At 44.0% G+C, this 27,707-nt stretch overlaps 1 protein-coding gene across 1 annotated transcript in view; it reads left to right on the top strand.

The window, feature by feature from the left end:
* The window catches only part of LOC143275439 (rho guanine nucleotide exchange factor 7-like), a 102,720-nt gene that overhangs the window by 58,361 nt on the left and 16,652 nt on the right, over positions 1-27,707 (top strand). The window contains exons 14-17 of the mRNA XM_076579538.1: positions 2,771-2,987; positions 5,141-5,179; positions 9,914-9,997; positions 14,943-15,014. Of these exons, the coding sequence (XP_076435653.1) occupies positions 2,771-2,987; positions 5,141-5,179; positions 9,914-9,997; positions 14,943-15,014 (412 nt within the window). The remainder of the gene's footprint in view (positions 1-2,770; positions 2,988-5,140; positions 5,180-9,913; positions 9,998-14,942; positions 15,015-27,707) is intronic.

The following is a 27,707-nucleotide window of genomic DNA, read 5'->3' as shown; positions in this document are numbered from 1 at the left end:
CCGTACACCAGTCCAAGTTTGTCAGCTGGAAAACAGGTGCTGTGCTCTTGCAAGGTGCCAGTTGCTGTTTCACCAACATGGGGTCTAGCAGCGCAAGTCAATGTGATGTGGTCAGCCAATCAACAAAGAACAAGAGAGGCAAGGCCTTCAAGACTCACTTGTGATACACGTGTTTTTTTTTTTTTTAAATCCAAGCTTTTTATGTATTGAATATAATTTCAAAATGTAATGTTTAAGATGAGAAAGATCAGTTTAAAGCAAGTTAAGTCCCCTAGCATTAATTACAGAGTAATTTCCCTTTTTTTTACTATCTGCACCAAAACGTTTGCAAAATAAATAAAACTTCCATGCTTAGCAAAAGAAGTTCCTGTTTGAACAAAAAATGATAATAATGACTGCGCTTGTTGTTGTGTCAGAATATCAGATCAAAGTGCCAAGTTTAGAGAATGCAAAAAATATAAATATAACAGTAAATGCAGTTTGCATATAATTAGGCTTCTTTTTTTTTCTTTTCTTTTTTTTTGTGCTCATCCCAGAGGTGCAATATTGTTTTAAACAAGATGACTGGAAAGAACTGAATTTTTCCTATTTTTATGCCTAATTTGGTGTCAACTGACGAAGTATTTGCAGAGAAAATGTCAATGTTAAAGTTTACCACGGACACACACACACACACACAGACAACCGAACACCGGGTTAAAACATAGGCTCACTTTGTTTACACAAGTGAGTCAAAAAGGGCATCAGTGCTTTACTTCACAGTATAAGGGACAGTTTTCATTTATTGATTCACGCCACACACCCCTCCCGAACCTGTTCCTTGACAGGATGTCTCATTTTGGGTCTGGAAGGTTGGCAGCTGTGGTGTGTGTGTGTGTGTGTGTTTAAAAATCAATGTTTTTGTTTCAACCACACCCCAGCAGTAATTACGCATACTTTGTACGCTTCACACCCCAGCAGTAATTACGCATACTTTGTACGCTCCACACCCCAGCAGTAATTACAAATACTTTGTGCACTCCACACCCCAGCAGTAATTACGCATACTTTGTGCACTCCACACCCCAGCAGTAATTACGCATACTTTGTACACTCCACACCAAAGCAGTCATTACGCAGACTTTGTTCACTCCACACCAAAGCAGTAATTACACATACTTTGTGCACTCAACACCCCAGCAGTAATTATACATACTTTGTGCACTCAACACCCCAGCAGTAATTATGCATACTTTGTTCACTCAACACCCCAGCAGTAATTACACATACTTTGTGCACTCAACACCCCAGCAGTAATTATGCATACTTTGTGCACTCTACACCCCAGCAGTAATTACACATACTTTGTACACTCCACACCCCAGCAGTAATCACCCAGACTTTGTACGCTCCACACCCCAGCAGTAATCATGCAGACTTTGTACGCTCCACACCCCAGCAGTAATCATGCAGACTTTATATGCTCCACACCCCAGCAGTAATCACGCAGACTTTGTGTGCTCCACACCCCAGCAGTAATTATGCATACTTTGTGCACTCCACACCCCAGCAGTAATCATGCAGACTTTGTACGCTCCACACCCCAGCAGTAATCATGCAGACTTTGTACGCTCCACACCCCAGCAGTAATCATGCAGACTTTGTACACTCCACACCCCAGCAGTAATCATGCAGACTTTGTACGCTCCACACCCCAGCAGTAATCACGCAGACTTTGTACGCTCCACACCCCAGCAGTAATCATGCAGACTTTATATGCTCCACACCCCAGCAGTAATCACGCAGACTTTGTGTGCTCCACACCCCAGCAGTAATTATGCATACTTTGTGCACTCCACACCCCAAAAGTAATTACGTATACTTTGTACAATTCACACCCCAGCAGTAATTACACATACTTCGTACACTCCACACCCCAGCAGTAATTACGCATACTTTGTGCACTCCACACCCCAGCAGTAATTACACATACTTTGTGCACTCAACACCCCAGCAGTAATTATGCATACTTTGTTCACTCCACACCCCAGCAGTAATTACACATACTTTGTGCACTCAACACCCCAGCAGTAATTATGCATACTTTGTTCACTCCACACCCCAGCAGTAATTACACATACTTTGTGCACTCCACACCCCAGCAGTAATTACGCATACTTTGTACACTCCACACCCCAGCAGTAATTACGCATACTTGGTACACTCCACACCCCAGCAGTAATCACGCAGACTTTGTACACTCCGGCAGTGTTGAAACTGACACGTCCTTTACAGTGAAATTGAAACTGACACCTCCCTGAAACACCTCCTTGACACTAAGACTGAAACTGACACATCCTTGAAATGGAACTGAAAATGACACCTCCTTGAAAATAAAACTGAAACTGACTTCTCCTTGAGAAAAGAAAACCCGAAACCGACACCTCCTTGAAACTGAAACTGACACTTCCTTCACAATAAAACTGAAACTGACTTTTACTTGAAAAAAGAAAACCGAAACCGACACCTCCTTGAAACTGAAAGTGACGTTTCCTTTACAATAAAACTGAAACCAGCACCTCCAGTCCTTAAAACTGGAACTGACACTTTGACACTAGAACTAAAACTGACACCTTGACACTAAAACTGAAACCAACACCTCCAGTCCTTAAAACTGAAACTGACACCTTGACACTAAAACTGAAACTAACACCTTAAAACTAAAAACCAACCTGTCCTTGACCCTGAAACTGAAACTTGACGCCTCTTTGAAACCGACACGTGTTTTCAGATCTCCTCCTCGCAGCCCAGCATCAGCACCATCACGCAGGCCAAGACGGCGCAGGTGTCGCACACTGTGGCCCTCCCCACCCCTCCCCGCCCCACCTCCGTCTGGTCCTTCACCTGTCTGCGGCCGGCCCCGCCCCTCCGCCCGTCACTCATGTGTCGGGAGGACCCTCTGCGTAGCCCCCGGTCCGCTCGACGCTCCACGCAGCGCAAGAAACCTGGTGAGATTGGGTTTAGGGGGGCGGGGGGTTGTCGGGGGGTGTGGTGGGGTTGTTGTTGCTGGGTGGAATTGAATTGCCTTGGACGGGCGCAGTAGCCGAAAGTGGTTAAAGCATTGGACTTTCAGTCTGAGAGTCCTGGGTTTGAATCTCGGTGATTGCGCCTGGTTGGGTAAAGGATGGAGATTTTTGCGATCTCCCAGGTCAGCATATGTGCAGACCTGCTTAGTGCCTGAACCCCCTTCGTGTGTTTACGCAAGCAGAAGATTAAATACGCATGTTAAAGATCCTGTGATCCATGTCGGCGTTCGGTGGGTTATAGAAACAATAATATACCCAGCATGCACACCCCCGAAAGGGGAGTATGGCTGCCTACTTGGCGGGGTAAAAACGGTCATACATGTAAAAAGCCCACTCTTGTACATACAAGTGAACACGGGCAGTTGCAGCCCGCAAGCAAAGAAGAAGAAGGAGAAGAAGTGCGTTGAATGTGTGTTGTTTTCTGTGGGTACTTATGGACTAAGCTTGTCGATGTGTTGTTTTTGAGGGTTATTCTTCTTCATCCAACCCTCAAAAACGGAATTGGAAAAGACGGGCGCAATAGCCGAGTGGTTAAAGCGTTGGACTGTCAATCTGAGGGTCCCGGGTTCAAATCACGGTGACGGCGCCTGGTGGGTAAAGGGTGGAGATTTTTCCGATCTCCCAGGTCAGCATATGTGCAGACCTGCTTAGTGCCTGAACCCCCTTCGTGTGTTTATGCAAGCGGAAGATCAAATATGCACGTTAAAAATCCTGTAATCCATGTCGGCGTTTGGTGGGTTATAGAAACAATAATATACCCAGCATGCACACCCCCGAAAGGGGAGTATGGCTGCCTACTTGGCGGGGTAAAAACGGTCATACATGTAAAAATCCCACTCTTGTACATACAAGAAGAAGAAGAAGGAGAAGAAGTGCGTTGAATGTGTGTTGTTTTCTGTGGGTACTTATGGACTAAGCTTGTTGATGTGTTGTTTTTGAGGGTTATTCTTCTTCATCCAGCCCTCAAAAATGGAACTGCAAAAACATTGTGTCAAAACAGCGTGGGTGTTAGTGCTGAGGTAGAATTAAATTGATTTGGTTCGGGGTGTGGGCGGGTGGGGCCAGTAGGGGGGGGAGTTGGTGTTCATTGTTTGTGGGAGGGTGGAATTGTGTTGAGATGAATGCGGGAGGAGGAGTGGAAGAGGGTTTGAGGGGGCAGGTGGGGTTGGGGTGTGTGCATTAGGGGGTGTGTGGATCAGGTTCAGTGGGTGTGGTTTTTGGTGGTGGTTGTTTTTTGGGTTTTTTTTGGGGGGGTGGGGGGGTGGTTGTTGGTCATTTCATGATAGAGATAAATGGACACATTGTCACAAATATTATGACAGATTTTTTTTTTTTTTTTTTTTTAAAAGAAGTGATGACACACTTAGGAAATGAAAGGAATATGGTTGGGGGCAACACAACACAAACTGTTCACTTGACGCTGTGTATTAATTACCATGTAAGCATAGCATACTGGCTGGCATTACATATTTGTGATGAAAGGGTGTGTGTGCATTTTTGGTTTGCGGTCTTTTTTCATTGCAGATGATACAGAATCTGTGCATGCATTGTCAGGACACACTTTTCACATGGACATATATACTTATGTGCATGCATATATTTTTGTGCTTGTGTGTACATACAAACCTGCATACATAATATTCACTCATGACTGTACATGCGCGCGCGCACCTGCACACACGCACACACACACACACACACACAACACACACACACCTGCACGCACGCGCACACACACACACACACACACACACACACCTGCACGCACGCACACACACATATACATACATACATACAAACAGACAGACAGACACGCAGTGACACATACACACACAGTGGCAGACAGAAAGACAGACAGCACACACAAACAAACACGCACGCACGCACGCACACACACACACACACACACACACACACACACACGCATACAGTCAGACAGACAGACGCAGTGACACATACACACACAGTGGCAAACAGAAAGACAGACAACACACACACACACACACACACACACACACACACACACACGGCCCAGCCTCATATGTCTTGTGTTTTTTCTCTCTCTGTGACTACAGTACGCACCTTCTCTGGGGATGAGACAGAATGGCAGAGAAGTCAGTGGCAATCAATGCTGTCCATGTTGTCTGTGTGTGGATGTGTGTGTGTGTGTGTGTATGTGCTTGCTGATTTTTGTTGTCCTATCACTGCTTTTTTTCTCTGTGTGTGTGTGTGTGTGTTTGGTGATTTTTTTTTTCTCTCTGCTCCCCCACACACCTCCCCTCCCCTCTTTTTTTTCTTTTTTTTAACCATTCTGCAACTCCCCCCATCCTCTCCCTCCCATCATTCTTTAGTTATCCCCCCCCTCCTTAGTGTATAGATATATTTATTTATTTATTTATTTATTCATTTGTTTTATTTGATTATTTAGTTGGCTGTGGTTTTGATTTGCAAAGTAATAAACCTCCATGCATACAGTTTTTTTTTCATCTTCTAATTCCATTTATGTTGTGATGTACTGAAAAAAAATACTGCAAAAAAAAAAAGAAAAAAGAAAGGATAACAACAACAACAACAAAAAACAGTGTGCCTTTACATGTTTGTAAGGCTGCTTTTTTTCCCCTGGCCTTTTTGGTGTGCCTTTTTTTTTTTTTTTTTTTTTTTTTTTGCTATGGTGCTGTAGTGAGTTTGTTGTCGGTTAAAACAGTATCAGTATCAGTAGCTCAAGGAGGCGTCACTGCGTTCGGACAAATCCATATACGCTACACCACATCTGCCAAGCAGATGCCTGACCAGCAGCGTAACCCAACGCGCTTAGTCAGGCCTTGAGAAAAAAAAAAAAAAAAAAAAAAGTATATATATATATATATATATATACATATATATATATAGAGAGAGAGAGAGAAGCGTACATACATAAATAAATAAATAATTATGATGGGAAAAAAAAAAAAAAAAAAAAAAAACAAAGCTGAGGGAAAGAAGGTGGTCGTAATGATGACATGAATGACGGGCACAATAGCCACTCCGAGTGGTTAAAGCATTGGACTTTCAGTCTGAGGGTCCCCCGGATTCGAATCTCAGTAACGGCGCCTGGTGGTGGGTAAAGGGTGGAGATTTTTCCTGTCTCCCAGGTCAACATATGTGCAGACCTGCCTAGTGCCTGAACCCGCTTTGTGTGTATACCGCAAGCAGAAGATCAAATACGCATGTTTAAAGTTCCTGTAATCCGTGTCGGCGTTCGGTGGGTTATGGAAACAAGAACATACCCACCATGCACACCCCCGAAAATGGAGTATGGCTGCCTACATGGCGGGTTGAAAACGGTCATGCACATGAAAGCCCACTCGTGTAAACACGAGCGAACGTGGGAGTTGTAGCCCACGAAGCAAGAAGAAGACTGATGACATGGTTGGAGGAGCCTTGAAATTCAGTTGCGGGGGAGGGGTAGGGAAACTGTTTGAAATGTCCAGTCTTTTTTTTCATCAACAAAGCTTTAAGCATTCAGGAAACAAACCAGACAAAATGTGGTGAAAAATGAATATTTACGCCAGCCACTATTAATTATAGCAGACATACTTTTTTTGGTATTTGGCGTGTATGGAAAATTTGGAGTCTGGTGTGGAAAATTGCTGGGTAAAAAGTGTAGAATTTTGTGTGGTCACAGCTGTGGGAGACCCTGCTTTGTTTGTTTTTCTTCTTCTTTTCTTTCTTTCTTTTTTTTTTTTTTTTTTTTTTTTTTTTTAACAATCTTTTCTTTTGGTGTTGTTAGGTGTTGATTTGTATCAGTGTACTATCGTCATTTCATGAGAGTTATCAGTTCTCTGTGCATCTTTAATATTTTGAGCAGTTTTTGTATTTTTCCATGAAAATATTCTCTATATCTCTCCAAAATGGGTTGGGTTTTTTTTTTTTTTTTTTTTTTTTTATATTGACCATGTTAATCTCTGTGCCAACCTCTTCACAGACACGGCTGCTGGATGTTGTTGTTTGGTGTTGATTGTTGTTCCTGGCTGTTCCCAGGTGTTGTGTGATGCAGAAATGTGTTTCCTATTCGCGAGCATGCTTGCGTGCTAATGGGGAGAGAGAGAGAGAGTGGTGAGGGTGAGGGGTACATGTGCGAAGAAATGATTGCGAATCCGAACGTTTTATCCTTACCTCGCGGTAAAGTTACCTTGCAAAATCAGAACGTTTTATCCTTACCTCGCGGTAAAGTTACCTTGCCTTGACTCGCGAGAACGTAGCTTGTCTTGCCGCAAGGTGGAAAAAATGAAGCGCACCTTCCCAGGGTGTCTCGTGAGAACCTTGTCTAACTAGTTGGCTTGTAAGAAATTCACCTGACTTGTGATGTGGGGATGACGACATTGTCTGAACACAGAAAACACCAGAACACGTTGTCTGCCTTTTGACACATGTTGCTGTCCTCACTGACAACATAGAAGACAGAAAACACTGGCACACATACTCTGGCTTTTGACGCGTGTTGCTGCCCGTTCTGACAACACTGTCTGAACACAGAAATCGCTGGAACACATTCTGTGGCTTTTGACATGTGTTGCTGTCTCCGCTGACCCGTTTTGAGTCCTGGTCGTTGGATGTTGTTTTGTTTGTTGTGTTTTGTGTTGTGTCAGATTGGTGATTCCCTCAGTGACTGTTATGCTGTGTAAAAAAAAACAAAAAAAAAAACAAGAGAGGCAAGGCCTTCAAGACTCACTTGTGGTAAATTAAGTCCCCAAGCATTAATTACAGAGTAATTTCCCTTTTTTACTATCTGCACCAAAACGTTTGCAAAATAAATAAAAATTCCATGCTTAGCAAAAGAAGTTCCTGTTTGAACAAAAAATGATAATAATGACTCCTCTTGTTGTTGTGTCAGAATAATAGGTCAAAATGCCAAGTTTAGAGAATACAAAAAATGTAAATATAACAGTAAATGCAGTTTGCATATGATTAGGCTTCTTTTTTATTTTTTTGTGCCCATCCCATAGGTGCAATATTGTTTTAAACAAGATGACTGGAAAGAACTGAATTTTTCCTATTTTTATGCCAAATTTGGTGTCAACTGACAAAGTATTTGCAGAGAAAATGTCAATGTTAAAGTTTACCACGGACACACAGACACACGGACACACACACACACACAGACAACCGAACACCGGGTTAAAACATAGACTCACTTTGTTTACACAAGTGAGTCAAAAAACCAAGAGTTGTGTTGTGTTTGGAAATGTTTTTTTGTTGTGCTATCTGTATACTTTGTTGTTCCATTTTCGCTTTCGTTTCACTTGAGAACGTAGCGGAGGAATGTGTTGCAGTGTGTCGTGATCAGTTTTTGGCAGTTTTTGATCGAAGAAACTGTGTCCGTAAAGAGTGTGTGCCGGTGTTTGCTGTGGAAAGATCCTATGACTGATGTGACGACCACAGAAAAATGCCTGATAGAAATCTCTCGGCTGTCATTCTGTAATGCTGAAGCTCTGGCTGGGCTGAAAGTGGAGTGATGGCCTAGAGGTAACGCGTCCGCCTAGGAAGCGAGAGAATCTGAGTGCGCTGGTTCGAATCACGGTTCAGCCGCCGATATTTTCTCCCCCTCCATGAGACCTTGAGTGGTGGTCTGGACACTAGTCATTCGGATGAGACGATAAACCGAGGTCCCGTGTGCAGCATGCACTTAGCGCACGTAAAAGAACCCACGGCAACAAAAGGGTTGTTCCTGTTCTTTGCATGCCTCACTGCATTGGTTGGATGTTGCATGGAGCAGTGGGTGTTGTTGTGTGTGTCTTGAAGTGATCCCTCCCTCTCCCTCTCTCTCTCTCTCTCTCTCTCTAATTGAGAGAAAGAAAGAAAGAAAGAGGGGGGCCTATGGACATCTTGTGGTTCAGAGGATTGTGGATGTAACAGAAAATATTTTTTATTTTTTTTATTTTGTTTTTTTGGGGGGAGGGGGTTGGAGGGGGGCGGAGCAAGACTCCACCCCCTGTCCACCTTCATGACCACCCTCCCCCCCCCCCCCCTCCCCATTCCCTTTTTAATCAACCTGTACAACTGAACACAGCAGATGGAGAGTACTGGAATGTCTTTGATTTCATTTAGTCTTTGAAGAAGTTGTTCAGGGCGGGGTGAGAAAAAAGGAAATGCTGTTTGTTAATGACTGATTACTTGTTGTCATTGAAAGTGATGGGCCGTTCAGGTGGTGTGGGAGGTGGGGTGAAATGCTGTTTAATGATGATTACTTGTTGTTCAGAAGTGATGGCTGGCAGTGGAGGTAGGATGTTATAACATTTTGATACCAAACGAGGTGGTGTTTTTTGGGGTGGGGGGGGGGGGGGGGGGGGGTCAGGGATGTGGGAAAACACATTGTTTTGATACTGACCAGGTAAGTGGTTTTCTGATATATATGTCCTGTGTACATGCTTTTAATTCGTGAATAATGTGCTGTTTTGCTTCCAGTACTTAGTGGTTACATGTTACCGTCTTGTGTGCGTTACTATGCTCTGTGTGTGTTACTGTGGTCTGTGTGCGTTACTATGGTCTGTGTGTGTTACTGTGGTCTGTGTGTGTTACTATGGTCTGTGTGTGTATTACCATGTTGTGTGTTACTGTGTAGGGGGTTTGTGTTACTGTGTTGTGTGTGTGTGTTACTATGGATATATTTATATCTATGGTGTGTGTGTTACTATGCATATATATATATATATATCTATGGTGTGTGTGTTACTATATTTGTGTGTGTGTGTGTGTTTTACTAAGGTGTATGTGTGTGTTACTATGGTGTGTGTGTGTGTGTGTGTGTGTGTGTGACCATGCCATGTGTGTGTCCTTACCCAGTGCTGTCTGGTTTCCTTCTTTGTCAGTGACGTACAACGAAGACGCTTTCATTCTGCAAGTGATCGAGGCCTACTGCAACAGCACCAAGACTCGCCACACAGTCAATTCATGTGAGTACGACCCTGGCTTTATTACGCACACCCTCTCTTCTTCTGTTGGACTTTTCTTTTTCTTTTGAGGTCTCCTTCTTCTGTTGTTTTGGGGTTTTTGGTTGGGGTTTTTTCTCTATTTTATGTCTTCCGTTTACGGTCCCTTGTATTAGAAACTTTTTTTTTTCTTCTTCTTTTTTTTTTTTATGCTGAATGAGGAAGAAAGCGATGGTGAAGTGAAAAATGTATTATTTGAAGTCTTGTGGGTGGAAAAAAAAAAAAAAAAATGTTACGAGGGTGTGGCGGGGGTTGTTGTTTATAAGGAACTTGTTCAATGCGTTATGTGCTGTCAGTCAAAAGGTACACCTGACGTGTGGGGGTTGGGGGGTATTTTTTTTATCAGTTATAAGAAACTTGTTCAATGGGGTATGGAGAGAGGTGGGGGGGGGGAGTTGTGAGGGCGGTGGTTATTTTAGATCTGTTATTAAAGAAACTTGTTCAGTGCTAAGGTGTTGTCGTGTCAGTCACAAGATAGATGCAACTGATGTGTGTGGGATTTTTTTTTTTTTTTTTTTTTTTTTTTTTAACCAGCTTTTTGTCTGGTCTGCACTCTCTCTGTGTGTCAGTCAGTCATTTTCTGCCTTTGTCCTTGCAGAGAGTAGGTGGTGGTGGTAGTTTCTCTTTCAGGGAAGAGTGAAGCACAAGTAGACGCGCATGACTGGACGCTCAGTTCGATTTTCCAGTCAAACTTGGGAGATAGGGTGAGACTCCTTACTGTCGTGGACGCTGTATTGGCAGTGACGGCCTAGAGGTAACGCGTCCGCCTAGGAAGCGAGAGAATATGAGCACGCTGGTTCGAACCACGGCTGGGCCGCCGATATTTTCTCCCCCTCCGCTTAGACCTTGAGTGGTGGTCTGGACGCTAGTCATTCAGATGAGATGATAAGCCGAGGTCCCGTGTGCTAGCATGCACTTAGCGCAGGTAAAAGAACCCACGGCAACAAAAGGGTTGTTCCTGGCAAAATTCTGTAGAAAAATCCACTTTGATAGGGAAAAACAAATCAAACTGCACGCAGGAAAAAAAACAACAAAAAAAACGGGTGGCGCTGTAGTGTAGCGACGTGTTCTCCCGGCCTGTGGAGAGCAGCCCAAATTTCATGCAGAAGAATCTGTTGTGATAAAAAGAAATACAGATAAGCGTCTTAACCATTCTGCCACCAGTCTCACGAGGGTGGGGGGGGTCAGGGGGGGGGTCCATATTTTTAGGTTGAGAGGAGGGTGGTAGGCAGTTTATCAACAAGCACAAGAAGAGGGATGGGGGGGGTGGAGACGGGGCTCAAAGAAAGAATCCAGGGTGAAGGGGAGAAAACTTTTTAAACTTGTAAATCAGCACAGAGTGACTTTTTAACTTGTAAATCAGTACAGAGTGACTTTTAAACTTGTAAATCAGCACAGATTGACTTTTAACTTGCAAATCAGCACAGCACAGATTGACTATTAATTTGGAAATCAGCACAGATTGGCTTTTAACTTGCAAATCAGCACAGATTGACTTTTAACTTGCAAATCAGCACAGACTTTTAACTTGTAAATCAGCACAGATTGACTTTTAACTTGTAAATCAGCACAAAGTGACTTTTAACTTGTAAATTTGCACAGATTGACTTTTAACTATCAGCACAGGTTGACTTTTAACTATCAGCACAGGTTGACTTTTAACTTGTAAATCAGCACAGATTGGCTTTTAACTTGGAAATCAGCACAGATTGACTTTTAACTTGTAAATCAGCACAAAGTGACTTTTAACTTGCACAGAGTGACTTTTTAACTTGGAAATCAGCACAGATTGACTTTTTAACTTGGAAATCAGCACAGATTGACTTTTTAACTTGGAAATCAGCACAGGTTGACTTTTTACTTGTAAATCAGCACAAAGTGACTTTTTACTTGTAAGTCAGCACAAAGTGACTTTTTAACTTGTAAATCAGTACAGATTGACTTTTAACATGTAAATCAGCACAGATTGGCTTTTAACTTGTAAATCAGCACAGGTTGACTTTTTACTTGTAAATCAGCACAGACTTTTAACTTGTAAATCAGCACAGATTGACTTTTAACTTGTAAATCACCGCAGACTTTTAACTTTTAAAATAGCAGAGACTGACTTTTAACTTGTAAATCAGCACAGAGTGACTTTTAACATGTAAATCAGCACAGATTTGACTTTCAACTTGTAAATTAGCAGAGGTTGGTACCTTTGACTTTGTATATTAGCACAGATTTACTTGTAAAATGACCAAGAGATTGACTTCAAGAAACAAGACTTATTGGCCTAGACAATAAGAGAGAGAGGGTAGGAGGGGGAGGAGGAGAGAGAGAGAGAGGTTTGGAAATCAAACCAGAGATATTGGCGTAGTACCTCAACAAAGAGAGGGGTAGGGGAGAGAATTGATTTGGAAATGAGCAGAAAGATTTAGAAATGAGCAGAAAGTTATAAAGTGAACAACACAGAGAGAGAATGAGAGGACCTGTGTGACAAAGAAATGAAGGGACAAAGGAGATTGGCCTGTTTTGTGTTGCATTGTCTCTTCTCATACAGCCATCACAGTGTATAGACAGACGCGCCTTTGTTGCCGTATTACACTGAAGCTTTTCTGGATTCAATTTCTTTTTGTGCGTGTCTTTTTTTTTGTTTGTCTTCTTATTTTCTTGCTTTCAAATATCTCTCCTGTCTTTTTTTTTTTGTTGTTGTTGTTGTTGTTTGTGGACTTCTTTCCCTGTTGTTTTGTTGTCAGTTAGTTTTGGACCTTGCTTTTTTTTTTCTTTTTTTTTTTTGTTAAGAATTTGTGAGGGTTATTAATGTTTTTCTTCATAGACAAGGATGTTATGGGGGTGGGGGGGTGGTGGGAGGCAGGGGGAGGGGTGTGTTGTTGTCCCAAGTGAGCTGAGAGCAGCCTAGAAAGGCAGAGACTGATAACGTATGTACGTGAACACAGCAGTTGGGCTGGTAGTGGTTACGTTTGTACATGTAAAGATGTACAGTAATGTTTGATCGGTTTTTTTTCTACATTTCTTTCCTTGAATGACGGGGGGGGGGGGGGGGGGGGCATTAAATTGTATTGATTTGTATGGATTTTTTTTTTTTTTTTTCATAAAGAATAACACCAAAGGATACTGCAGGGGGGGAGTGTTAAATTATTTCATTTATATTGATTTTTTTTTTTTTCAAAGGATAACATTAAAGGATATTGCAGGAGAAAATAGATGATAAATGTATTGGTTTATGTTTTTGTTTTTTTGTGTTGGGGTTTTTTGTTTGTTTGTTTGTTTTCTCCTCTCATAGTTGTTGACAACTCCTGTATTTTGCTTTCTCCATCACTGAATAGTTTCTTTGAGCTGATTTCCGTTTATTGTCAAAATGTTATATTATACCTGGCCTACCTGCTTTTATTTACTTATTTATTTATTTATTTATTCATATCCCATTTAGAGCTGTAAGCTTTGAGTGACTTAGTGCTGTTATTGTTTGTTTTGAGCTTAGAACAGCCGGGGCGATGTGTCTCTGTGTGTGTGTGTGTGTGTGTGTGTGTTGACGCGCTGTGATATATATAAGTGGCTGACTTGTTCTTGAGTTTATATCTCTGCATCGGAGCTTTGGTTTTTTTCTCTCCAGTGCTTTCTTTGGGTTTTTTTGTTGTTTTTTTCTCTCTCTCTCTCTCTCTCCCTCTCCCTCTCCCTCGCTCTTGCTTATTTTGTGTTGTCATTTTTGACTCACTTGTGTAAACAAAGTGAGTCTATGTTTTAACCCGGTGTTTGGTTGTCTGTGTGTGTGTGTGTGTGTGTGTGTGTGTGTGTGCGTGTGTCCGTGGTAAACTTTAACATTGACATTTTCTCAGCAAATACTTTGTCAGTTGACACCAAATTTGGCATAAAAATAGGAAAAATTCAGTTCTTTCCAGTCATCTTGTTTAAAACAATATTGCACCTATGGGATGGGCACAAAAAAATTAAAAAAAAGAAGCCTAATTATATGCAAACTGCATTTACTGTTATATTTATATTTTTTGTATTTTCTAAACTTGGCACTTTGACCTCTTATTCTGACACAACAACAAGAGGAGTCATTATTATCATTTTTTGTTCAAACAGGAACTTCTTTTGCTAAGCATGGAATTTTTATTTATTTTGCAAACGTTTTGGGGCATATAGTAAAAAAAGGGAAATTACTCTGTAATTAATGCTAGGGGACTTAATTTACCACAAGTGAGTCTTGAAGGCCTTGCCCCTCTTGTCTTCTTTTTTTCTCGCAGTTTCTTTTATCTTTTTTCTTTTTTTTCCATGTATATATTTTGTTTGACACCCTCTTTGTTTTATCAGAAAGGAGCAGTGATTTCTTTCCCTGTCTTGTCTTTTTTTTACTCCTATTCTTTTTTTTTTTATGTTTCTTTTTCTTTTAATTTTGTTGACACACCCTCTTTATCATCAGTCAGAGCAGCGTTGTTTTTTTTTCTTCCTCCCTGTCTTTTTCTTTCTCTCCCACTTTTTTTTGTTTTTTTTTTGTTTTTTTTGTAAATATACATTTTGTTGACACGTTTCTTGTTGTTTTATCAGCCAGAGCAGTGTTTTTTCTTCCCTTTTTCTTTTTTTTTTTTTTTTTTTTTTGTTTTTTTTGTAAATATACATTTTGTTGACACGTTTCTTGTTGTTTTATCAGCCAGAGCAGTGTTTTTTCTTCCCTGTCTTTTTTTTTCTTTTTTTTCTCTCCCACTTTTTTTTTTTTTTTTTTTTTTTTTTTTTTTTATGTTGTTGGTTTTTTGTTTCTGGCTGAAGAACCCAAGGTGCCGGTGCTGAGGGCTTGAGTGTGGGGGCGGGGGTGGGGGTGGGGGGCGGTGTTTGTGTGTGTGTGTGTGTGTGTCTGTGCTGCGTGATACATGTGTTGCTGTGTTGGGGCCCGGTGTTGTTGTAGGCAAAGTGTTGTTGGACCCTAAGCTGAAAGTGATGGTGGGCCTCCCTAAGATAAAGACCCCCGGGGCCAAAGGTAGGCCGTGTGTGGGTGTGGGTATGTCGGTGTGTGTGTGTGTGCTGTGTGTCGTGTACGTGTACCCAGCCCCTTTACCCTGCCACCTGCATGACTTGACTTGCATCTCCCTCCTGTGACTAAGACATGGCATTATATATATATATATATAGATATACACACACACACACACACACACACACACACACACACACGTCCATCTGTCCTTGCTCCTAGACATGAATTTCATGAGTGCATATATCTGTTCATGTCCTAGACATGCATAGGTGTGTCTTAGGCATGCATGGGTGTGTGTGTGTCCTAGGCATGCGTGGGTGTGTCCTAGTGCATGCCTGAGTGCATCTGTTCATGTCCTGGGCATGCGTGGGTGTGTCCTAGACATGCGTGGGTGTGTCCTAGTGCATGCCTGAGTGCATCTGTTCATGTCCTGGGCATGCATGGGTGTGTCCTAGACATGCGTGGGTGTGTCCTAGACATGCCCGAGTGCATCTTGCCATGCCGTGGACACGCACAAATGCATCCCCAGTGTCCCTGACATGCATGAGTGCATCTGCCGTATATTGAGACCTGCATGACTGTGTGGTGTTCCCACAGACCGCCTGCATTAGAAAAAAAAAAAAAAAAAAAAAGATCCTGCACTCTTTATCGTTGGATACATGGGTGTGCATGTTCCGGATCCCGCAGGTGGGATCTTCAGCTGGAATGCGGACGTGTGGACAGTGGTGTGGAGAGACTGATGGGGTGTGTCGTGTCGTGTCGTGTCGTGTGTGTGCATGTTGAATTCCTGTCTCAACAACACGCACACTTATGTGGCTGATTCTGTGTCCTCAGACTCCAGCCCCCCGCCCTCCCTCTCCCCTCCCCCATCTCCACTACCACCACCACCACCACCACCACCTCCTCCCAGCCTTGTTGCTGTCGCGTAGCCTGTGATTTTCTGAAAACATGGCTTGTCTTGTTGTATCTGCTGAAGGAAGAAGCCCCCGTGTTTCCCGTTGCAGCCTTTTTTTTTTGGGGGGGGGGGGCCTTTGGCACATCTTGTGATGATAGGTTGTGTTTGTTGAGATTGTGGGCACCTCTTGTGACGCGATAGGTTGTGATTGTTGAGATTGTGGGCACCTCTTGTGACGTGATAGTTTGTGTTTGTTGTGATTGGTTGTGTTTGTTGAGATTGTGGGCACCTCTTGTGACGTGATAGTTTGTGTTTGTTGAGATTGTGGGTACATCTTGTGACGCTATAGGCTGTGTTTGTTGTGATAGGTTGTGTTTGTTGAGATTGTGGGTACATCTTGTGACATGATAGTTTGTGTTTGTTGAGATTGTTGGGACATCTTGTGACACGATAGTTTGTGTTTGTTGAGATTGTGGGCACATCTTGTGACGCGATAGGTTGTGTTTGTTGAGATTGTGGGCACATCTTGTGACGTGATAGGTTGTGTTTGTTGAGATTGTGGGTACCGAGAGCTATGAGAACCTCCCACCGTCCAGCCGCTTGTAGTGGTGTGTGTGTGTGTGTGTGTGTGTGTGTGTCACTCTGTGTGTGTGTGTGTGTCACTGTCTGTGTGTCTGAGACCAGAGAGAGAGAAAGAGATTGAGCGTTTGTTGCACGTGGTGGTTGTTTCTTCAGTGGAAGACTTGTCCCACATGATTGATAAAAGAAAAAAGGGAGAGGGGAAAAAAAAAAAAAAACCCCATTGTTTTGTGCTTGTTGGTGAGGTACTTGATGACAAGTTCTTGGTTGCTTCCCTTTATGAAGATCGTTCCCCCTTTTTTTTTCTTTTTTTTTTTTCTTTTTTCTTTTTTTTTCTGCCAGCAGTGGTGAAGATTGTTTCCTTTTGCTCAGCTTTTTGTGTTGGTGGAGCTTGCCTGAGTGTGAGGTCTTCTTCTTCTTCTGCGTTCACTCGTATGCACACGAGTGGGCTTTTACGTGTATGACCGTTTTTACCCCGCCATGTAGGCAGCCATACTCCGTTTTCGGGGGTGTGCATGCTGGGTATGTTCTTGTTTCCATAACCCACCGAACGCTGACATGGATTACAGGATCTTTAACGTGCGTATTTGATCTTCTGCTTGCATATACACACGAAGGGGGTTCAGGCACTAGCAGGTCTGCACACATGTTGACCTGGGAGATCGTAAAAATCTCCACCCTTTACCCACCAGGCGCCGTCACCGTGATTCGAACCCGGGACCCTCAGATTGACAGTCCAACGCTTTAACCACTCGGCTATTGCGCCCGTCAGTGTGAGGTCTGATTTGTTGGACAGTTGGCAGGGTCAGGTTTGAGCTGTAAGAGTTGTCTGTTGTCTAGTGTCTGAGACTTTCTGGGTGGATGAGGTGGGAGAGGGCGTGGGGTTACATTTAACAAGCAGGAGAATAAGAACAATGTCCATCACAGTCGTCGTGATTATTTGAGGTCTGTTTGAGCTATCTGTTGTCCGGTTTCTGAGACTTTCTGGGTGGATGAGGTGGGAGGGGGCGTGGGGGTACATTTAACAAGCAGGAGAATAAGAACAATGTCCTTTACAGTCGTCGTGATTATTTGAGGTCTGTTTGAGCTATCTGTTGTCCGGTTTCTGAGACTTTCTGGGTGGATGTGGTGGAAGAGGGGGTTGGGGGGGGGGGAGGAGTTTACATTTAACAAGCAGGAGAATAAGAACAATGTCCTTTACAGTCGTCATGAGTAGATGAGGTCTGTTTGAACTGTACAAGTTGTCTTTTGTCCAGTTTCTGAGATTTTTTGGGTGGGTAAGGTGGAGGGAGGGGGGGGGGTTACATTTCACAAGCAGGAGAATAAGAACAATGTCCTTTACAGTCGTCATGTTTAGATGGTCCAGTTTCTGAGACTTTTTGGCTGGATGTGGTGGGGCGTTTGGGGGTGGGGTGGGGGACATTTAACAAGCAGGAGAATAATAACAATGTCCTTTACAGTCGTCGTGATTATTTGAGGTCTGTTTGAGCTGTCTGGTGTCCAATTTCTGAGACTTTTTGGGTGGATGAGGTGGGAGAAGGGGTGGGGGGGGGGGTTACATTTAACAAGCAGGAGAATAATAACAATGTCCTTTACAGTCGTCGTGATTAGACGAGGTCTGTTTGAACTGTACAAGTTGTCTTTTGTCCAGTTTCTGAGATTTTTTTGGGTGGGTAAGGTGGGGGGGGGGGGGAGGGGAGGTTACATTTAACAAGCAGGAGAATAAGAACAATGTCCTTTACAGTCGTCATGTTTAGATGGTCCAGTTTCTGAGACTTTTTGGCTGGATGTGGTGGGGCGTTTGGGGGTGGGGGCGGGGATATTTAACAAGCAGGAGAATAAGAACAATGTCCTTTACAATCGTCATGTTTAGATGGTCCAGTTTCTGAGACTTTTTGGCTGGATGTGGTGGGAGAGGGGGTGGGAGTTTACATTTAACAAGCAGGAAAATAAGAATAATGTCCTTTACAGTCGTCATGAGTAGATGAGGTCTGTTTGAGATGTATGCTGTCCAGTTTCCGAGACTTTTTGGGTGGATGTGGCGGGGAGGGGGGGGGGGGGGGGGTACATTTAACAAGCAGGAGAATAAGAACAGTGTCCATCACAGTCATCGTGATTATTTGAGGTCTGTTTGAGCTGTCTGGTGTCCAGTTTCTGAGACTTTCTGGGTGGATGTGGTGGGAGAGGGGATGTGTGTGTGCTAACAAGCAGGAGAATAATAACACTTACATTTAACAAGCAGGAGAATAAGAACAATGTCCTTTACAGTCGTCATGATTAGATGAGGTCTGTTTGAACTGTACAAGTTGTCTTTTGTCCAGTTTCTGAGATTTTTTTGGGTGGGTAAGGTGGAGGCGGGGGGGAAGGGGAGGTTACATTTCACAAGCAAGAGAATAAGAACAATGTCCTTTACAGTCGTCATGTTTAGATGGTCCAGTTTCTGAGACTTTTTGGCTGGATGTGGTGGGGTGGGAGGGGGGGTACATTTAACAAGCAGGAGAATAAGTACAATGTCCTTTACAGTCGTCATGATTAGATTAGGTCTGTTCGAACAGTACAAGTTGTATGGTGTCCAGTTTCTGAGACTTTTTGGGTGGATGAGGTGGGGGGGGGGCGGGGGGGTGCGTTACATTTAACAAGCAGGAGAATAATAACAATGTCCTTTACAGTCATCGTGAGCAGATGAGGTCTGTTTTAGCTGTCTGTTGTTCAGTTTCTGAGACTTTCTGGGTGGATGTGGTGGGGGGCGGGGGGGGGGGGGGGTACATTTAACACAGCAGGAGAATAAGAACAATGTCCTTTACAGTCGTCGTGATTATTTGAGGTCTGTTTGAACTGTTCAAGTTGTCTTTTGTCCAGTTTCTGAGATTTTTTAGGTGGATGAGGTGGGAGGGGGAGTGGGGTTACATTTAACAAGCAGGAGAATAAGAACAATGTCCTTTACAGTCGTCATGATTAGATGAGGTCTGTTTGAACTGTACAAGTTGTCTTTTGTCCAGTTTCTGAGACTTTTTGGGTGGATGAGGTGAGAGGTGTGTGTGGGGGGGGGTGGGGGGGGGGGGTTACATTTAACAAGCAGGAGAATAAGAACAATGCCCATCACAGTCGTCATGATTATTTGAGGTCTGTTTGAGCTATCTGGTGTCCAGTTTCTGAGACTTTCTGGGTGGGTAAGGTTTGGAGAGGGTTTGTTGTTGTAGTAGTAGTAGGCCTCCTTCGGTCATGGCTGACCATGGATAGAGTATATCCGACCTAATGTCTAATTGGGCTGCCTGCTTGGACCAAGCAGCGTTGCCTGTGACTGTAGAGACCGATGCGAGAGAGAGACAGTCTCTGTCGCAGCGATCACATGCGTAAGCTGATGCTGGTCTGTCGGCTGCCGTCCCTTTTCTGCAAGCTCGCTTTTCTGCTGTGCACAGCAGCTGACAGTTTGTCCTCACCAAATTGTTACAATTAACACAGTTACAGTTTGTTACAATTAACAAGGAGGAGAATGATAACAATGTATATTATAGTTGTGATGAGATTAAGTGAAAGGACCCCAAAGGGGGTGATATTGTTGACATGAAAATGTTGCTGTGATAAGGAATTGGGGTCTCTGTGTGTGTGTGTGTGTTTGTGTGTGTGTGTGCATGCACATTCAAGTGTCGTAGTGAGACGAGTGATTCCTCTTTAAACACAGCCACAGGTTAAGCTGTTTCAAAGACAAGTTTCTGAAATCTCGATCCTGACCCTGTCCCCAGTGTCAGATGAGAGCGAGAGAATCTTTCACACAATGTCTGTCATCCTCCTTTACTCTATTTCGGGCCTCGAGGAGGGGAGGGGAGGGGGGGGGGACTTCTTCTTCTTCTTCTTCTTCTGCGTTCGTGGGTTGCAACTCCCACGTTCACTCGTATGTATATGAGTGGGCTTTGACGTGTATGACCGTTTTTACCTCGCCATGTAGGCAGCCATGCTCCACTTTCGGGGATGGGAGGGCGGGGCGTGGGGGGGGACAAAACCAATTGACCGATTAAACAAGACTTAACCCGGAGGATGAAGTTTAACTGGAGTTCTATACCCTGTGAGAGAGGGGGGGGGGGGGCTAGCTTGAACCATGATTCTGTGGTGGCAGCCTCACTTGGGTAGGTGGGGTGGGGGGGGGGGGGGGGGGGCTTCACTTTGAAAGATAAATGAGGGCAGTGCAGCTCTTGTTTCAGTTTCAGTAGCTCAGGGAGGCGTCACTGCGTTTCGAGGACAAATCCATATACGCTACACCACATCTGCCAAGCAGATGCCTGCCTGACCAGCAGCGTAACCCAACGCGCTTAGTCAGGCCTTGAGAGAGAAAAAAAAAAAGGGTGTTAATAAATAATAGATAAATACATTATAAAAAAAAAAAAAAACTTTTTAAATTTTTTTTAATTATTATTTTTAATTATTACTTTTTTTTTTCTTCTTTTTTTTTTATTATTATCTATTTATTTATGTACGCTTATAGTTGACTTCATCACGTTTTTGCGCCTTATACATATTATTAGCAGTGCAGCTTAGGTGTCATGCATACAAATAACTTGGAGAAAGTTCGTTTGGGGTTTTTAATGTACAGCGTACTATTACTGGTTTGATTTTTTTTTTTTTTTTTTTTCAGAATAATGTGTGTCATTTGAAAGTGACCCCAAAAACGTGAGCGTTGTCTTTTGAAGAGTTGGTAAAGTTTGTTCAGTTAGGGTTGTGTTTGTGTGTGTTGTGTGTGTGTGTGTGTGTGTGTACGGTGCTTGGCGTAAGCTGCTAAGGGTGTGTCTTTTCTGTTTTCTGTCTTCTTTCTGTTGTCATACCGCGAGTGTACACTGTTTGTTCTACATGAGCCTTTTATGTTCTATTTGAGCCTTTTTACTTCTTTGGGTTTTTTTTGTTGTTGTTGTTGTTTTAATAGATGTTGTGGCTTTTGTTGAGTTGTGTGCAAAATTGGGTTGCAATTTCTGTGGCTTAAGCAGATATTTTTGTGTGTGTGAAGTTTTGGTGTATTTTGTGTTCTATTCTATTCCCTTTTCTTTGCGATTTATTTATTTATTTATCTTTTATTTCTGTTGGGAATGTTATCATTTGTCCTTTTCTGAAGCAAGCATAATTTGTTGGTGGAGTTGTTGTTTTTTTTCAGGGTGTTTTTAGTTTTGTTTTTTTTTTTTGGGGGGGGTTTGTTTGGTCCCTGATCTCTGATGTTGAACATATTCCTGATGTGAAGGGGTAAGAAAAGGTTTGAATTGTGTATGTTGACAAGACTGGTGAAGAGAATGTCTATGTAGAGAGTTTTTGTATTTGAAAATGTTAGTCTGATAACTTTGCCCTCGCAGGTTGCCGGATTCTGATGGCCACAGATGTAGTGATGAAATAGTTGTCATTTCATTGAATGCTCCTTTGCGTGTGTTGATTTGAAATGGTGGCTGTTGTGATGTGTGTCTTGTGTGTTTGTGTTTTGTGTGTGTGTGTGTGTGTGTGTTGTGTCAGTGTGTGTGTGTGTGTTGTGTTTGTGTGTGTGTGTTTTGTGTTGTGTTTGTGTGTGTCTGTGTGTGTGTGTGTTGTGTCAGTGTGTGTGTGTGTGTTGTGTTTGTGTGTGTGTGTTTTGTGTTGTGTTTGTGTGTGTCTGTGTGTGTGTGTGTTGTGTTGTGTGTTTTGTGTTGTGTTTGTGTGTGTGTGTGTGTTGTGTTGATGGCATGTATTGAAGAACACTGGCCAGCGTCCTGTGTGTCTGTGGTGTGTGTTGTGTTGTGTGTGTATGTGTGTGTGTGTTTTGTGTTTGTGTGTGTATTGTTTGTGTGTGTTGTGTGAATTTTGAGAGTGATGGCTGTTGTTAGGGTATGGTCAGGTACCTCCAGTCGATTTCTTCATGGAGGGTGCTTCAGTGTAAGTGGCTCCAGTTGAATGTTGGGCATTTCAGTGTAGGTGGTTCCAATTCAGTTTTGGGCGTTTTCAGTGTAGGTGGTTCCAGTTAAATGTTGGGCGTTTCAGTGTAGGTGGTTCCAGTTAAATGTTGGGCGTTTCAGTGTAGGTGGTTCCAGTTAAATGTTGGGCGTTTCAGTGTAGGTGGTTCCAGTTAATGTTGGGCGTTTCAGTGTAGGTGGTTCCAGTTGAATGTTGGGTGTTTCAGTGTAGGTGGTTCCAATTGAATCTTTGGCGTTTTAGTGTAGGTGGTTCCTGTTGAATGCTGGGTGTTTCAGTGTAGGTGGTTCCAGTTGGGTGTTTCAGTGTAGGTGGTTCCAGTTGGGTGTTTCAGTGTAGGTGGTTCCAGTTGAATGTTGGGTGTTTCAGTGTAGGTGGTTCCAGTTAAATGTTGGGTGTTTCAGTGTAGGTGGTTCCAGTTGAATGTTGGGTGTTTCAGTGTAGGTGGTTCCAGTTGAATGTTGGGTGTTTCAGTATTGGTGGTTCCATGAATATTGGGCGTTTCAGTGTAGGTGGTTCCTGTGAATGGTGGGCATTTCAGTGAAGGTGGTTCCAGTTGAATGTTAGGTGTTTCAGCATAGGTGGTTCCATAAATGTTTGGGTGTTTCAGTGTAGGTGGTTCCTGTTGAATGTTAGGGGTTTCAGTGTAGGTGGTTCCATGAAAGTTGGGTGTTTCAGTGTAGCTGGTTCCAGTTGAATGTTGGGTGTTTCAGTGTAGGTGGTTCCAGTTGAATGTTGGGCGTTTCAGTGTAGGTGGTTCTATGAATGTTGGGTGTTTCAGTGCAGGTGGTTCCAGTTGAATGTTGGGCGTTTCAGTGTAGGTGGTTCCAGTTGAATGTTGGGCGTTTCAGTGTAAGTGGTTCCAGTTGAATGTTGGGTGTTTCAGTGTAGGTGGTTCCAGTTGAATGTTGGGTGTTTCAGTGTAGGTGGTTCCAGTGGAATGTTGGGTGTTTCAGTATTGGTGGTTCTATGAATGTTGGGCGTTTCAGTGTAGGTGGTTCCTGTGAATGGTGGGCATTTCAGTGAAGGTGGTTCCAGTTGAATGTTAGGTGTTTCAGCATAGGTGGTTCCATAAATGTTTGGGTGTTTCAGTGTAGGTGGTTCCTGTTGAATGTTAGGGGTTTCAGTGTAGGTGGTTCCATGAAAGTTGGGTGTTTCAGTGTAGGTGGTTCCAGTTGAATGTTGGGTGTTTCAGTGTAGGTGGTTCCATGAATGTTAGGAATGATAGGAAGGGAATGTCTTGACGTATCCAGATGTGAGCCAGTCACTGGTTGGTATGGAGGAGGAGGTAGAAGGTGTCTAGTGGATGTGACAGTGATACTTTTCCTGGGTGTTATAGTCGTGATGTGTTGCCTTGTTCTGGTGTGTGTGAGGGGGGTGGGGGATTGTTCATGACCCCAACCTGACAAGTCACTTCAACTTCTTCTTCTGCGTTCCCCGTGATCATGGTCTCAGACTTGCAGTCCTATGCTGGAAATGAAGGTGGTGGTCTTGATGAGGTCTCCGTAGGGCCACTGCTGCGTCCGTGCATCTTGATACAGGGGGCAGGACTGCAGGATGTGCTCCGGGGTTTGTGGTGCCTGTCTTACACGGGCAGTCAGGAGTGTGTGACGGCTTCATTCGGTACATGTGGTCTCGCAGGCGGCAGTGCCCCATGCGTAGTCGGAATATGATTGTCCGCTGGAATCGCTGCAGGTGAGGCATCTGGTCATCAGGTGGATGGCTATGTTGTTGCTGGAATGTGTTTTTGAATTTTCGTTTGACCAGAGTTTTTGCCTCCCTGTAAGAGACTGGCTGGTTTGTCTGCTCCAGTCTGCTGCCAGACTTGGCCAGTCGCTTCAACAAAATCTCCCATTCTGACAGCAAGCAGAAATAGAATTGGGATCAGCTGATGGAAGTTTCTCCTTCTCTCTTTTTTTTTTTTTTTTTTTTTTTTTTTCCCTCCCAGTAATTGTACTCTGGTTTTGCCACTCTTTCATGTTTTCTTGTCGATATTTGTTTGTGTGTGTGTGTGTGTGTAGTGTGGATAACTTTGTGTTGGTGTTGGAAGTGTGTACATGACTGATGTGGCATGGACGTAGTAGTGCGACTGTGACGCTTGACACACTGCAGGGCTGTGAAGAAGAAGGCGAGGAGGGTTTTTTTGCAAGACGTCTGCCTGGCGAGTGTGGAATGACTGTCGTGGGAATGATTTAGAGAGATCTATGTTCATTGCATGCTTTGCCTGAAATCATCATCATCATTGTCATCATCGTTTCACCTTCTCCTTCTTCTTCTCTGTTCTTTTCTCTTCTTTTTTTTTCCCCTTGCTTGCTTGCGTTTCATCGTGCGATGGACTCGTCGATGATGGACACTGCTTCATCTTCTTCTTCTTCTTCTTCTTCTCCTCCTCCTCGTGCGTGGGGGGCGGGGGTTTGGCTTCGGTGTGGGGGATGGATGGATGGATGGGTGGATGCCTTGCTTTGGGGCTCCCCTGATCGGATCCGCCTACCACCTCCCCCCACCCACCACCCACCAACCAACCAACCAACCAACCACCCACCCACCCCAAAACAGTGGATCTCTCCAAGCTCAGGTTTAGTGACAGTTCCGGGTCGGACGGCACGGGGTACTTGGACCCGGGGTCGCCGGAGTATGAGGATTACCCCTTCATCCAGGGCCGCCCCGTCATGGGCCCCTTCTGTTGCGCCACCTTCCCCCTGGCCCGGGGCCTGGCTCGCACCATGAAGAGACTGTGATCCTCCTTCAGCCTGTGTGGTGGGGTGGGGGTGGGGGTTGGGGGGGGGAGCGAGGAGGGGATGGTCAGGGGGATGGGTGGGTGGGTGTTGATAGGAGAGAGAGTCAAGGGGAGAATTGGGGGGTGGTGGGGGTGGGGGGCTGGCTTGAACCATGAAGAGACTGTGATCCTCCTTCAGACTGTGGGTGGTGGTGGGGGGGGTGTCGGGGGGGGGGGGGCTGGGGGGGGGGGGGGGTCGGTGTTGATAGGAGAGAGAGTCAAGGTGAGGGTTAGGGCTGGCTCACACCATGAAGAGACTGTGATCCTCCTCTGGCCTATTAGCAGGGGGGGAGGAGGGGTTACGACCATACTAGGCTCTTCCTGTCCCAGCAATGCAACTGGCTTCTGTCTGGACAGTCCCCCAACCCCCACCCCCAGCCTGAGAGTCATTGGGAGAGAAGAATGGGGGGGGGGGGGGTGATGAGCTGGAGGAGGGGGGGGGGGGGGATTGATAGGAGAGTGATTAGGAAGGTAGAATTGGGCGGGGGGGGGGGGGGTAGAAAGTGGTGGGAGGAGGTTAGTTCAAAGGGGAGAATGGGGGGGGGATGAGCTGGAGGAAGGGGGTGTGTTGATAGAAGAGTTATTAGGAAGGTAGAATGGGGGGGGGGGGGCGGGTTGATAGGAGAGTTATTAGGAAGGTAGAATTGGGGGGCTGGGGGGGGTAGAAAGTGGTGGGAGGAGGTTAGTTCAAAGGGGAGAATGGGGGGGGGGATGAGCTGGAGGAAGGGGGTGTGTTGATAGGAGAGTTATTAGGAAGGTAGAATGGGGGGGGGGGGGGTTGATAGGAGAGTTATTAGGAAGGTAGAATGGGGTGGGGGGTGGGCGGGGATAGTGTTGGGTGGAGATGATTGAGGAATCCATGACTGTGACACATGTTGGTCTTTTCAGTTTCTTTCTTTCTTTCATTGTGTGTGTGTGTGTGTGTGCTGCATTTATACATGCATGCATATGAGTGAATGGGGGGTGGGGGTGGAGGGGGGGGGGAGTTGATGATGATGATCTATGATTTTTGTAAAATCAGTGGGAGAAGTTTGAAGGAAATACCTTGCTGCCACTTCAGTGGCAAACTGAAATATGTGTTGATGTTATGTTGTTGTTGTTGTTTTTTCCCATACTGGGAAGCGGTTTGGTATGACTTTGTTGAATTTTTTCCTTTGTTAAGTTTATATATAGATGAGTTGAAGAAGGGAATGGGTGGGGGGGGGGGCAGGCAGGGGGGGGGGGACAGCTTTTTGATAAGGGATTGTTTGATTTGTGATTTTTTATTTTGTACCAGAAATGCTAGTCGCGCCACTGGAATTAAGAATTGATGTTGGGTTGTGGTTGATGGTGTGATTATTATCAGTTTTGAATTTGATGGAATGTGCAGGTGTGTTTGAGAGTGTGTGTGTGGTTGTGTGTGTGAGTGTGTGTGTGTGTGTGTGTGCAGTTTGGTGGGTGCTCACATGCATGATTTGCCTCTAAACTTGTCTAAAGCATTGTTATGCTGTTGTGTTTGTGTTTGCAATCACTTGTTTGAGATAGATGTATAGTGTGTGTGTGTGTGTGTGTGTGTTCACGAGACCTTAAAAGTCTATTACATAGTTTTGTTACTTTGTGTGTAATTGTGTGTTCATGTGCACATGCGTGCAGACATAAGTGCGTGTGTACATTCATGCATGTGTGTGTGTGTGTGTGTGTGTGTGTGTGCAGTCCATTGAATGGAATAAATCCTGCTATGAACTGATCTATATATTATTTGTGACTTGTCCGCTGCTTTTAATAATGTTGTGGCACTGAGACTGAGAGACTATACGGTGAAACAGCTATAGTTAGCTCCCCTGTGTTGAATCGTTTCCCCTTGGGCCTCTCTCGCAGTGCACGAGGATGAGAAGACACTCAGACGGACTGAGAGAATCAAAAATGAGCATTCCAGTATGTACATGAAAATGAAGTCGTTTTTATATAGAGCTTTTTTATGAGTGGGGTGGGGGGGGAGTTTGGGGTTGGGGCGGGGGGGGGGGGGTTGGCAAGAGCGAAACAAAGTTTGTTTTGTGTTGTATACCCTGTCCAATGAAACGTGTCCACTCAGTATCAGTATCAGTAGCTTCAAGGAGGCGAGGCGTCACTGCGTTCGGTCAAATCCATATACTGCTACTACACCACATCTGCCGAGCAGATAGATAGATGCCTGACCAGCAGCGTAACCCAACGCCCTTAGTCAAGCCTTGAGAAAAAGATATATAAAAATAAAATAAAATAAAATACAATAGAATAAAATACAATAACAAAAATTAAAAATAAATAAATAAATACGTAAAAATACTAATAATAATCATCATCATATTTATAAGGCGCAAAATCTTGATGAAGTCAACTCTAAGCGCACAAAAAAAAAAGACAACAATGATGATAAATAAAAATAAACAAATAAATGTAAAACATGCACACACACACACACACACACACACACACACACACACATGCATAACGGATATGCAGCAAACATGCAGTTTCACAGATATGAAAGCACAATCAAATACACATA

The sequence above is a fragment of the Babylonia areolata genome, chromosome 30 (assembly GCF_041734735.1).
Source record: "Babylonia areolata isolate BAREFJ2019XMU chromosome 30, ASM4173473v1, whole genome shotgun sequence".
In the NCBI taxonomy this organism is placed as follows: Eukaryota; Metazoa; Mollusca; class Gastropoda; order Neogastropoda; family Buccinidae; genus Babylonia; species Babylonia areolata.
Note: the sequence above shows the minus strand (reverse complement) of the source record. Positions and strands in the feature narration are given on the sequence as shown.